The 13,308-nt window shown below is 41.7% G+C and overlaps 1 protein-coding gene across 6 annotated transcripts in view; it reads right to left on the bottom strand.

Annotated features, from left to right (window-relative positions):
* Positions 1–13,308, bottom strand: part of GPAM (glycerol-3-phosphate acyltransferase, mitochondrial) — a 61,392-nt gene that overhangs the window by 26,674 nt on the left and 21,410 nt on the right. For 2 of the 6 annotated variants that reach the window (XM_055118805.1, XM_055118808.1), the window contains exons 2-4: positions 4,239–4,376; positions 3,379–3,509; positions 1,800–1,922 (exon numbers count right to left, since the gene is read on the bottom strand). In XM_055118805.1, the coding sequence (XP_054974780.1) occupies positions 1,800–1,922; positions 3,379–3,509; positions 4,239–4,257 (273 nt within the window). In that variant the 5' untranslated portion in view covers positions 4,258–4,376. Of the gene's footprint in view, positions 1–1,799; positions 1,923–3,378; positions 3,510–4,238; positions 4,377–4,441; positions 4,530–5,282; positions 5,417–13,308 lie in introns of those variants that run through there. The other 4 variants (XM_055118806.1, XM_055118807.1, XM_055118810.1 and 1 more) reach the window with 4 other exon arrangements.

Below are 13,308 nucleotides of genomic sequence, written 5' to 3'. Positions count from 1 at the left end.
GTCTTTCCCAATGATTGGAGGCTCTTTTAGGGTCAGGGGAATGAGGCCTATTATTACTGTTTTTGGCATATCGAATACGCCACAATATCAAATACGTTTCAATATTTCCAAACAATACTTAAAAAAAAAATACTCCATAGGTGAATATTAAGTTATGCTCTATCAGGTAGTATATTTGGGCAAAAAATCAGTTATCTTTTAAAAAAAATTCACCTACTTCCACCACCAAAGCATGACTACCACCAAATAATCTCCTAAATTCCTTCCTAACTAGAGAATTAAGGTATGGGTTTAGTCTATTACTAAAATTAGGCTTAGAGGAGATGCCAAGTCTAAAAAGAAAAACCACACGATGTTCTATTTAAATATTGATTTCTACTGGCACATTAATCTCAAGTAGCCCAACTTTAGACTAGATAGATCCTGATCTTCCAACCCAAATGTTTTGCCATGAAGCATTTGTGTTTTAAAAGGAACAATATTTATATCAAACATTCTTGAGAAGACATGAATACTTATCACACATTGCTTGGATGGTGCCCAAATCTCTCCCATGTTAGTAAATCCCTTCATACCAGACTAGGAAATCCCTTTCCTGCCAAGCCAATAACAAGGAGAAAATGCACCCGCCACAGTTAGCAAAGCCCAGAGCACAAGCCACCTCTCTCAGTGACAGAGCTTAACTGAACTGGAAGTTTTCTATGTCCTAATAATTAGTCTATTCCAGAGAAGGCTGCACAGGTCTCTTAAAAGGCAAAAAACTGCTTAGAATATAACCACCATGAACCCCCCCTTGCCTGCGCCTGCTCATCCCTTGGGCAAGCTGCAACGAGAGGCAAAGCTCTCCTCCACGTGATTCCACTCCGTCTACTAGGTGGCAATGTTATACTGGGGCTTGGGGTTTCCCATTCGCAGAGAGACCAGTTCCACATGTGGGAATGCAAAAGCAAAGGAAGCTTTAGTTCTAGCTCGAGCTAGGGTCCAAGTAGTCTCTCTGCGAACAGGGAAACCCAAACCCAGATATAACAGCAACACAGAAAATTGTGTTTGACTTGAGTTTTTCCATATAAAGCCCAAGCCCACACGCTCTTTCTTTCTTTTTTTTTTTTTTTTTTGCTTTTTGGGTCACACCTGGCAATGCACAGGAGTCATTCCTGGCTCATGCACTTAGGAATTATCCCTGGCGGTGCTCAAGGGACCATATGGGATGCTGGGATTTGAACTTGGGTCAGCCGGCCGCGTGCAAGGCAAATGCCCTACCCGCTGTGCTATCACTCCAGCCCCACCATATGCTCTTTCTTAAATCTTCCTCCTGACATTTTATTGACCATCCTTTTACCATATGATTCCCACACCCTCCTACTGTACCACCCCCAAAATAGAGACCTGAAGAGACCAAACAGAGTAAAACCATAGCTTTAACTTGTTAGTCTTCCCCCTTATTTTTGCTCCTTTTGTAAAGGTTTTCACATTTAAGTGCTAAAGTTCAGCACCCGAAAGTTACATGAAGGTTCTTACTAACTTGAGGAGAGTTAACTGAAAGGAAGATCTATCCTCTGCCTAAAGTTATAATAAACTTAAAAAGAAAAGAACCAATCTATCTATCACCTTGCAGCAATTCTAGGGGAAATATCTACTAACAAATAAAAAGAAGAAAACTTGAGCCAACATCTTTGTAATACCACAGGCTTGAGGTCTAAATATGCATTGTTCATTGTTCATAAATTCACGAAAACTTGGAAGTCTATGTCTGGGGTTTCAGCCCCTTTATGAAGGACAAGTAGCAGCAGCTTTCTTACCCAGCTCTGAGGAGTGCAGGAATAACAACATCTTCCCACAAATGGTCTTTTTCGGCTCATTAGGCTTTCTTTCCATTTTAAGGTTGCAGATCTGAAGACAGTGGGGTGGAAACCACACTCACCCTAATAAAAATGAAGGTAAGAAACTGTGTCTGGATGGCGAGAAAAGGATAGCAAGAAACTTCATGTCTAAAATTCAGCTACTTCCTATAGAGAAGACACTGATAACATCTATTTCTTGTGAGAGCTGTTACGTTCCCCAAAGTGCTTTTCACTCAAGGTACACTCTTCAAGATCAAGTTCTGGAACAAAGCTTGGAACATAAGCAAAGTAAAAGTTGGCAATAGCTGTTAACACACTCAGAGGCTCATTGAAAGATTTGGAACAAACTTGCAAAAGGTCAAACAACTTTGTACTACCAGGAGGAAAAAAATCTGCCTCTGGGTCAGAGGCTGAGAGTAACAGTCCAGCCAAGAGGGCATTTACCTTGCAAAGGGTCCACCTGGGCTCCACCCTCATTCCAAGTGGTGCCCCCAGCACCAGCAGAAGCAATTCCCAGTGCAGAGTCAGAGTAAGCCCTGAGCACTCCCAGGTGTGGCCCCAAAACAAACAAACAAAACAAAACAAAACAAAGTTCCTTTCCTTGAATCCTATCATAGAAGTCCATGTTAGTCCTCCATAAATCATCCCCACAAAAGCGCAATAGCAGCCTTAGAGAGTAAGCAAACTGTGAAAATACAACTCAAAATACTTTAAATGGGAAGCAAACTTATATAATACTGCTTTATTTCAACAAGACATAGAAAGACAATAATTTAAATGATAGCTAAGGTGAGCCTCTGTCCTTCTATTATAAAAATGTGCCTCTTTGAGTTAATTAAGCTGTTCATATCCCACTGGTAGAAGATTTTTAAGAAGCAAAAACCAAAAAAAAGAGCCCACAACACTTTTTATATCAAGCATAGGGTGTTCAAGAAATATTCAAAATATGCCATGATGGGTATGTAAAACAATACAGGAAAATGCATTGAAATGCATACTGAAATTTATTTTTTAATTGAACTTTTTCATTATAAATTTCCTATTAAGTATATTATGCAACATGAATAGAGAAAAATAATTAAACGCCCAAAATATGACTACTGGCAGTGTTTTTCTAAGCAAACGTATTTTGCCTTATCATAATCACTAGAAATTTCTTTTTTTTGTTTTTTGGATCACACCCAGTGATGCACAGGAGTTACTCTTGGCTCATGCACTCAGGAATGACTCCTGGCAGTGCTCGGGGGACCATATGGGAGGCTGGGAATCAAACCCAATAGGCTGCGTGCAAGGCAAATGCCCTACCCGCTGTACTATCGCTCCAGCCCGAATCACTAGAAATTTTCTTACCAATATTTTTTCCCAAACTAACATAATACTCTAAAATTTTTCAGTAACTTCAGTCACATGAGGTAACAGCTAAGGGCAGTTCTTGTAGCTATAAAGGTGATCTGAGAGTATAGTACATTCAGAATTTTCCATTTCATAAACAACAGAGTAAAATTGAATGGTCAGTTAAGCCCTTTCTTAAGCTTACCCATTCTTCACTGCTGTGCTTACATCGACCAACACTGTATTCAGATGAATTTGGCAGATAAGAAACATCTATGGTGCCAAGAGTCAGTGAAGATTCATCCATGTCACAAAGTGCAATTTCCAGATCATGTGCTACAAAAACACACAGCATATAAGTCAACGAGGAATGCAAATTTCTAACTTCTACACTATTTTGCTACATAACAGACGGTTAAACAAGCTACTACTGGTAGATGTTTAGTGAACACGTAAAACTGAAATTTGGTGTGTCTATATGAAACCAATTAAACTGTCTTTTTAAATAAGCATTTAATCTCTAGACATTCTAAACAAAACAGATGTGAATTTGCAAGAGTTCTTTCCAGGTATGTGACAAATGAAGAATCACATCTTTTGTGTTACTATTATAATAGCTCCTGGGAGCATAAAGGCATGTGTGTATTAAATCTTACATGAATGCACACAAGGAGCCAACTTTCTGAAAATTATATGCAGGGAATTTCAAGGCACACATTATGCAACATAAAATGAGTAACGGCAATGAGGGCCTCTGTATTTTACCCTTTAAATGGGATTAAGCTCTTGTTTTTTTATGCCTTAAGTGAAATAATATTTGCACTTTTAACACATCTACCAAATTCTAAAACAAAAGCCTACTTTTTGTGAAATATCTGATTTATAACTTTTTTCATTTCAATAAATAAGTTTTATTTATTTAAAGCTTATTTTTACCCTAGGGGTAAATGTTCACTAACAATCAAACTCCCCGTTAACAACAACAACAAAAAAAATGTTAATAACCAAAAAATACGAAAACTTCCTAATATTCCCAAATTGTTTTAGCCTTTGGGTATTTCTCACCTGGCCTTAAATTATTCATTTAAAACCTTGAAGGGTCATGTCAGGTTAATAGTGTTTCTTGGAAGACATATTCTGAATTCTGTTCAATCCCCGCGAGACTGCAGCAGTAACTCTTATTCTCTGCATAACTGTACCGACCTGAACAATTTAATGGAAGTAACAATGTAACATAAGAAGGAGACAAAGCGAGCAAAGCAGTGCACCTGGCATGAAGGCGCTTCAGTGTTAGAACATCGAACCCAGCTATCCGTTTCAGGCACAGAATTTAGCTACAACAGAGGGAGCCCTTGGCTGCGGAGAAAAAGAAGAGGTAGCCAGCCTCGTGATGAGAGCAGAGGGGAGGAGAGGGAGGGCGAGTCCAGTGCCAATAGGAAGTTCGGGCTTAGTTCCTCCCTCCCCACAGCGTTTATCCAAGGTCAAGATATTAAAAAAAAAAAAAAAAATCCTGGAGGCGCCAGATTAAGGACAGAGCAGTCAATTGTGGGATCTGAACGGGAGAGCTGGACGCAGGACCCGCTCAGAAAACAAACATACTCGAGTTCAACGACCCCCACTGTGTGATTTTGGACCAGCTGGTGAATGTCTAGGCCTTGGTTTTCCCCATCTGGAAAATGGGCATGATGTGGCAGATTTTTTTTTTTCCTCCCCCTTTTACTCACTCCCCTGCCAGCTCGGGGACGGGGACCATACACCTCCAGAGCCCGGAGCGCAGGGTCTGACACCTGGCCAGCGCGCAGTCCCGCCGGCCCTCGGGGTGTTCCCCGCACCAGCTGCTTGGGGAGCAGCCCTGGAGCCGCAATGCCCAGGCCGAGGCCCACCCCGCCCCTCTCCCACGCGGGAGCGTCGGGTCTCGGGAGTCCTCAAGCCCGCGCTGCAGCCGCAGCTCCCGGGCACGGACCCAGCCCACCCGGCGGCACGAGCCGGGCCCCATCGCCGCAGGGGCGCCCCCGGGCTCGCGAGGGCGACGGGGGGCCACGGGGTTGAGGACCCTCCCCGCCACTTGCAGGAGTCGCGCCGGGTCCAGCGGAGAGGGCGGCGACGCACCTGTCTCGGCGCTCCCGGCCCGGCCCGCGCAGCCTCCCCGCAGCCCGCTCCCGCCCCGGCAGCTCGCGGCAGGCGCAGCTCCGCGGGCTCCGGCTGCTGCAGGCGCCCGCACTTCAAGTCTCCGCCGGGCCGCGCTGCGGCGTCGCGGCCTGATGACGCGCGGGCTCGGGGGCGGGGCAGAGGGGGCGGGGTCGGGTGGGCGGGGCGGGGCGGGGCGGGGCTCTCCGGCTTTGTTGCCGAGTTGGGTCTGTGCACGCCTCGGCTGTGTGTGTGCGGCTGCCGACTGCTGGGTGCATGCGTGCGCGCGCGTGTGTGCGTGTGGGCTTCTCTCGCTGCGTTTCCCTCTGCTCTGGGGTTGGGAATGTGCGCGTGGGCTGTGTGTTTTCTCTGTGTGGTCTGTCTTTTATAGGATTTGCCAGGCGGTGCAGCATTTACGAGGGAGAGGGAGGTGGGGATCGGAATGAGCTCTCTTGTGTAATTTCCCCGGTAGTGCCCGAGCTGCTTTTCCTTCAAGGAAGAAAATGAGTTAATAGAGAAACATAAATAGGACTTGAAAGAACCTGAGTCCAGAGTGGACCTTTAAATAAAACGTGGGAAACAGCACAGAGAGTTTCTTTCCCCGTATTTGTGGTGCCCCTGACATGGCCAGTGGTTATCTGGGGTGTTAGTCATTGGGAGGAAAAGGACAACCTTTAACATGCACTTAAACAGGCGTTGAGTTTATCTCCGGCAGCTGTGAATACAAAGATAATTAAGACCCCTGCCCTGGAAATACTGCCACTGATTTTCACCTCCTCACGCCAACCCTAACTGTCTCCTTGAATTTCCTTTTTCACATAGTCTATATCTATCACAGCTCTAATTGTTTTCTGAGTTCACATTCAGCTGGGCAGAGAGAGAGAGAGACAGAGAGACAGAGAGAGAGAGAGAGAGAGAGAGAGAGAGAGAGAGAGAGAGATCATCTCTGCTAAAATCAGTGTGCTGTTGCTTTAAATTATTGCTCTAACGTAAATGCTTCCCATTAAAATCCTCCTGCCTGTCACAAACTGGGTCCTACCCTTTGAAGGTGGTGAAGTAACTAACCAGTACTCCATGTTAGTCAGCGTTCTCTGGGTAAGCCCTCAATCTTGACTCTGAAAGTAAAGTTTTCCTTTCTTCTGTACAGCCGTGATTTCTCATTATACTCATCATGGGAATGAGAAATGAAGTGAGCGCTGCGGGAATTAGAACCAAGACAGAAAAAAATTAAGATTGTTTTACATAAAGCTCATTTGTAAGAGGCTCTCCTGCAATACCCATTGCACAAGGATTATTTATGGTCCTTCCAGAAGATGCGGATTTCAATGTGAGGTGTTTCTGGTTACTTAATGAAAATTGTTTTAGAAGCAGGTTACACCCCTGGCAATCTGTTTTATCAACAGACCACACTAATATTATGGTGATCCAGTCTAGCCAGAGCAACAAGGACTGATTGTACTGTCCTGTTAGACAACCTTTTTTAAAAAAATAAAATGCAAAATGAAATAATGGACATAGCAGTCAGTTCAGGGTAGGAAGATCGTGATCCAAAAGGGAGAGGAAATAAATGAGGTGAGAATTATGGTTGCCTCAGTTTACTTCCTGCAGTGCAAGGAGGAAGACTCTTGAAAGCATTACACAAAGTCCCTGAAGAGATAGAAGGGGAGATACAGTGAAACAAGGCACTGAGTTAGAATCCCAAATAGGTGATGGCGGTTCACATGGAACGAGGGAGCTGTTCTGACCTGGGTTAGATCCCGAGCACTCCATATAGTTCCCAGAGAGTATCAGGAGTGAACCCTGCGTTTAGCCAGTAGTAAGCCCTGAGTACCATCAGATGTGAAGAAGGAAGAGAGGGAAGGAGGAAGGGAGAGTAAAAGGCTCTGGAAACTTACAAAACAAAAGGTCTTGTACCACCCTTAGAAGATTCTTACTTGATAAGTCCAAGGAGAGAATTACCTCCAGGGAATGAGAACACAAACACCTAAACTTGCACGAGACAGGGAATTATTCCTGTTCCTACAAGCCAGAATGGAAAGGTACTCTGGGATCATACAAAACCAGAAATAGGGCCCGATCCTGGCACTAAACTGGAAAGCCTCATAATTTATGACTCCAAAGGTCTTGGCCCAGTAGTGGCATAAAGTTACTTTGGAGTAAATGCGTCTCTGTCTTCCCAAACCAATCTTAAAAGCCAGCCCCAAAGCGATCAAAACTTTTCCAAGAACAAAATGTACCAACACAATGTACAGGAGTCCTTAAAAGAAATCAAAACTAACACACACCAAGGTGAAATTCACAATGTCTGGCAACCAATCAAAACTTTCAACCGGCAAAAAAAGGCAGGAAAGCATGGTACATAATAAGAAAAATCATTTTCAAAGTCACAGCAATGATGGATGTGATTATTTAGAAAATAATGTTTTAAAATTTTTATTCTGTATGTCCAAGGGAATACAGAGCACACATACTAAGACATGAAAAATCCCTTTTAAAATCTAAAACAAACATAAATATATTAAAATCATTTTCTGGGATTTTGCTAACATCCACAAATGCTACTTCTATGGAACTAACAATAAGACTAAACAAACACCATTAGGGAAAAAAAAAGATTAAGGAACCTGAAGACAGAGGATAGGAACTATCCAAAATGAGAGAAGAAATCAAAAGACAGACTAAAATTGAGCAGAGAATCACTGAGGTGAAGAAAAAAATGGCTGAAAACTTTGCCAATTTACTTTAACCCATAAACTCAAATCCCAGGCATTCAGCAAACTAACTAAAAGTTTGAAAATTCTACCAAGGAACATCACAATTGGCTGCTTAAAACCAATGTAAAAGTAAAACAAGAAGGTCAACAGTGACCAAAGATGAAAAAAAAAAAAGAAAGAAGAAAAAGACATTACTATACCAATGATCAAAGAACTACAGTCAACTTCTCATTGGAAATTTACATACAAGGATTGAGTAAGGCATCGTGTTTAAAATTCTTAGTGAAAAATCTGTTAATTTTGAACTATTTATATATATATTTCAACAATAAACCAAAAACAATGATACTCTGATATATAAAAGCTGATAAAGTTTATCAACAGCACTTACAAGAAATATTCTGCAGACAGAAGGAAAATGAAACTGCATGGTTGCATGCAGAAAAATTGAATCAACACAAAGGAATTAGGAGCTTGGGAACTCACGTGAAGGGCCTAGAGACATAGAACAGTAAATAGATACTCGTCTTGCTTGTGGCCAACCTGGGTTTGATTCTCCTAAGCTCTGCTGGGTGTGGTCCAAGCTCCTCCTGTTCACACCCCCTTACTGCCAGTCAAGAAAAGGAAAATGGTCACATGAAGATAAAAAGCTCTCTTCTTTTTACAAAACTTTTTAAGAAGGTAATTGCTTCATGTAAAAACAAAAGAACTGTTTTACAGAATTTATATATAAGGAATAAAATGTTTGACAACACAAGATCCAGAAAGGGATAATCATTCTCTTATGACATCTTTACACTAAGTATAGAGTGGCATAATGTACTTCAAGGTACATTACTTCAAGGTAAACTGGTTGGTTTAAGACATAGATTCTAATTACCAAAGCAACTACTATATAATCAAAACAAATTAATATATAAGCAAGGGGAATAAAGCAGAAGTATTGTAAAGGGGGGAAGGAAAGGGCCAGGAAGATAGTTCTATGATCAGGAGCCCATGCCTTTCATGCACTGGAATTTTAGTTTTATCCCTGGAACCAAGTGCCCCCCACTCCAGGTACTTCCCACAACAAACTTGCCTTTGTGGCCCACCCCCATCCCTAGTTCCCTCAAACAGTGCCATGTCACCAAGCATGGGCATCTAAGATCAGGATCACTGTTTGCTAGGCTTGTGAAAGAAGAGAAGAACAAAAACAAAACCATTCAGTTAATTCAAAAAAAGGCAGTACAGAGAGAAAGGGAAAAGATTGAAGGGTTAAAGCACAGCCTAAGAGTAGAACTAGATGTATATAAGTAATCACATCAATTAAAATACAAAGTCTGGGGGCTGGAGCAACAGCACAGCAGGTAGGGCGTTTGCCTTGCACGTGGCCAACCCGAGTTCGATTCCCAGCATCCCATATGGTCCCCTGAGCACCACCAGGAGTAAATCCTGAGTGCAGAGCCAGGAGTAACCCCCGTGAATTGCCGGGTGTGACCCAAAATGAAAAAAAAAAATACAAAGTCTAGCTAGAACAAAAAAAGAAAATACAAAAAATCTTTTATGACTAAAAAATATAATTTTAGGACAAATAAATTGAAAACAAAATATTGGAAAACAATATATTAATTCTTTGCAAATCACAAAAAAATGTAGGTGGTTATATTGCCATCAGACAAAGTAGACTTTGATGCAAAGAAAATTGCCAGAAATAGAGTATCATCTCATGATGATGAATGATTCAATCAAGAGGCAAAACTATTCTAAATATGTGTGCATCTAGTAAAGTTTAGATAAATGAATCAAAAAAGTATAACATTGTCAGGAGAAATAGACAAACTCATGACTACAATAAAGCACTTCTACTACCCCTCTTTCAATAAATGAGAGAGCAAGTAGACAGAAAATCAGCATCACTGTCTCACTATATCACTGTCATCCCGTTGTTCGTTGATTTACTGGAGCAGGCACCAATAATGTCTCTATTCCTCCCAGCCCTGAAATTTTAACAGCCTCTACTTACTCATCTTTCCCAAAGATTGGAGGCTCTTTCAAGGTCAGGGGAATGAGACCTATAGTTACTTTTTTTGGCATATCAAATACACCATGGGCAGCTTGCCAGGCACTGCCCGTGCGGACGGGATACTCTCGGTAGCTTGCAGGGCTCTGGAATGGTCGACTCAGGGTCAAACCCGTGTTGGCTTCATGCCAGGCAAACACCCTCCCTGCTATACTACTGCTCAGACCCCACATATAAAAGTCTTAATACACATGTATTGGGATGTCTACATATTCCGTTTACTGCTCTATTTTTTGTTAGAGCAAATATTGGAAGCACCTACAATCTCTATGAAATATATAGGTGAATAAGCATAGTGTATACATCCAAAATGTATAGACTCTTTTTTTATTTTTGCTTTTTAGGTCACACCCGGTGATGCACAGGGGTTACTCCTGGCTCATGCACTCAGAAATTACTCCTGGTGGTGCTTGGGGACCATATGGGATGCTGGGAATCGAACCTGGGTCGGCTGCATGCAAGGCAAACACCCTACCTGCTGTGCTATCACTCCAGTCCTGAAAGTCTGTTGACTCTTTAAGCAGAAAGATTTAGAGGACCAGAATGATTGTCCAATGGGTAGGATACTTGCCTTGCATCTGATCAAACCAGGTTTAATCCCTGACACTCCCAGCTTTCTTTCCAGGAGTGATTCCTGAGCACAGAGACAGAAGTAAGCCCTGAGTAACTCCTGGTGTGCCCCCTTCTCTTACCCTCCAGAAAGAAAGAAAGAAAGAAAGAAAGAAAGAAAGAAAGAAAGAAAGAAAGAAAGAAAGAAAGAAAGAAAGAAAGAAAGAAAGAAAGAAAGAAAGAAAGAAAGAAAGAAGGAAGGAAGGAAGGAAGGAAGGAAGGAAGGAAGGAAGGAAGGAAGGAAGGAAGGAAGGAAGAAAGAAAGAAAGAAAGAAAGAAAGAAAGAAAGAAAGAAAGAAAGAAAGAAAGAAAGAAAGAAAGAAAGAAAGAAAGAAAATCCAAATAGTATAAAAAGTTTATACAATGCCATCACCAGCTTTTCATAGTCAGTGTTTAAAACACCATACCAGCAAAAGAAAATATCATTCTTTTTATTTGTCTTTGGGAGTGGGGTTTCGGGGTCAGACCTGACTGTGTTCAAGGCTTATCCCTAGCTCTGTGATCCTGGTGGCATTTAGGGGATCATATGTGGTTTCAGGGATCGGACCCAGTTCAACAGCATACAAGTACTCTATTCATTGTGCTTTCTGAACCCAAGAAATTATCTTTGTGTATGTGTGTGTACCCACAAAACATTTACCAAAACAGACCACATTCTGGGTCAAGAAACAAATGTTAACAGATTTGTAAGTATCTAAACCATGTAAAATATGCTTTGATCACAGTAGAAACTGAAGTAATTGAAAGACATCTGGAAAGTCCCCAAATATTTGGAAATTACATAGTTTCTTACAAACTATTCATTGAAAGGAGATGTAGTCATAGAAATTTGAAAGAATTTTGAGCCCAATGATATTTAAAGTATAACACACCATAATTTGAGAGGTGCACCTAATGTTGTATTTAGTGAGAAATGTATAGCAGTAAAATACCTATATTAAAAGAGGTCTCAGTCATTGATTTCAGTGCTGGCCTTAGAAAAAAACAAACTAAACCCGAAGTAAGTAAAATAAAAATCAATGATATAGGGCAGAAATCAGTGAAATGAAAAACTGAAAAATAATAGAGAAATCATTAAGCCAAACCCTCCCATTTTGTAAATCAATAAAATGCACAAACTTCTAACCAGAAAGTTTAAAAAGAGAGCATGAGTACACATATTACCATTCACAAGTATGAGAAGTGTTCTCTCCACAAATTCTTCAGATAATTTCAATGTTTTCCCAGCCTTTCAATGTCTTGTTTTCAAGCTGGAATCCTAAGGTGATAGTCTATGCATTTTGTTTTGTTGTGTTTGGGGGCCATGCCTAGATGTGCTCAGGGATTACTCCTGGCTATGGAATCAGGGGTAACTCCTAGTGAGGCTCAGGGTCCACATAAGGTGCTAGAGATTGAACTCAACCTGTGGCATGCAAAGCAAGTGCCCTACCCACTGTACTCTCTCCTTAGACTGTCTCTGCCCTTTAAAGGGGTGTCTAGGGGCCGGAGCGATAGCACAGCGGGTAGGGCGTTTGCCTTGCACGCGGCCAACTCGGGTTCGATCCCCGGCATCCCATATGGTCCCCCAAGCACCGCCAGGAGTAATTCCTGAGTGTAAATCCAGGAGTAACCCCTGAGCATCGCTGGGTTGTGACCCAAAAAGCAAAATAAAATAAAATAAAATAAAAAATAAAGGGGTGTCTAATCAGATCCTTCGGGGGAGGTGGGCGAGAGGAGTAATAGGCAGATCCTACCAATTGCATCAGCAAAGAAGCTTCAGGAAAATCAGGCAGTACCTATCCTGCTCCTGTCAAAGTAACTGACACATATCTATGTGCGTATGGCATTTGTTTCATCTATTTCCCACTTTTCAGTCCTTCAAGATATTTTTATAATATCCTTTCCAGCCATCCTACATATTAATATTTCTCCTGAACATCTTAATAGGCCCCATTCCCATGATTCTGCAAGATGGTCTTAAATTTACAGGAAGAAAACTGCAGCTAAAACAGTTGACTACTTGTCTAAATCATCCATCTAGAAAGGTTTGGAGCAATAGCACAACTGGTAGGGCATTTGCCTCTAACGCAGCCAACCCAGGTTCGATTCCTCCGCCCCTCTCGGAGAGCCCTGCTAGCTACCGAGAGTATCCCGCCCACATGGCAGAGCCTGGCAAGCTACCCGTGGCATATTCAATATGCTAAAAACAGTAACAACAAGTCTCACAATGGAGACATTATTGGTTCTGCCTCAAGCAAATCGATGAGCAAAGGGATGACAGTGATACAGTGATCCATCTAGAAGGTACAGAGAAGGTGTCTGAAGCAAACCCTTTATTGTACTAAAACCCAAATTACTGTCAATAGCTTTTCCTTATCTTCCTTCTACTTCCAATTCAAAAGGTTTTGGTCCAGATTGACTTGGATTCTTGGCTCAAAACTTACTTTAGTACATGTTCTCAACTGCTTCAGGTTCCCCTATGTAGATAGGAATTTCTTTGAATAATTCTGAGAAACATTGTCCACGAAGTTACTGAAATCCAATGCTATATTATCTTTACTGAATTGATGCTATTTTCTACTCTCCACCAGATCCTTTGGGTCCCTCTTTTTTGTCAGTGACAGTTTATTGAGTACCTGATGCCCAG

This window comes from Sorex araneus, chromosome 11, assembly GCF_027595985.1.
Source record: "Sorex araneus isolate mSorAra2 chromosome 11, mSorAra2.pri, whole genome shotgun sequence".
Taxonomy (NCBI): Eukaryota; Metazoa; Chordata; class Mammalia; order Eulipotyphla; family Soricidae; genus Sorex; species Sorex araneus.
Note: the sequence above shows the minus strand (reverse complement) of the source record. Positions and strands in the feature narration are given on the sequence as shown.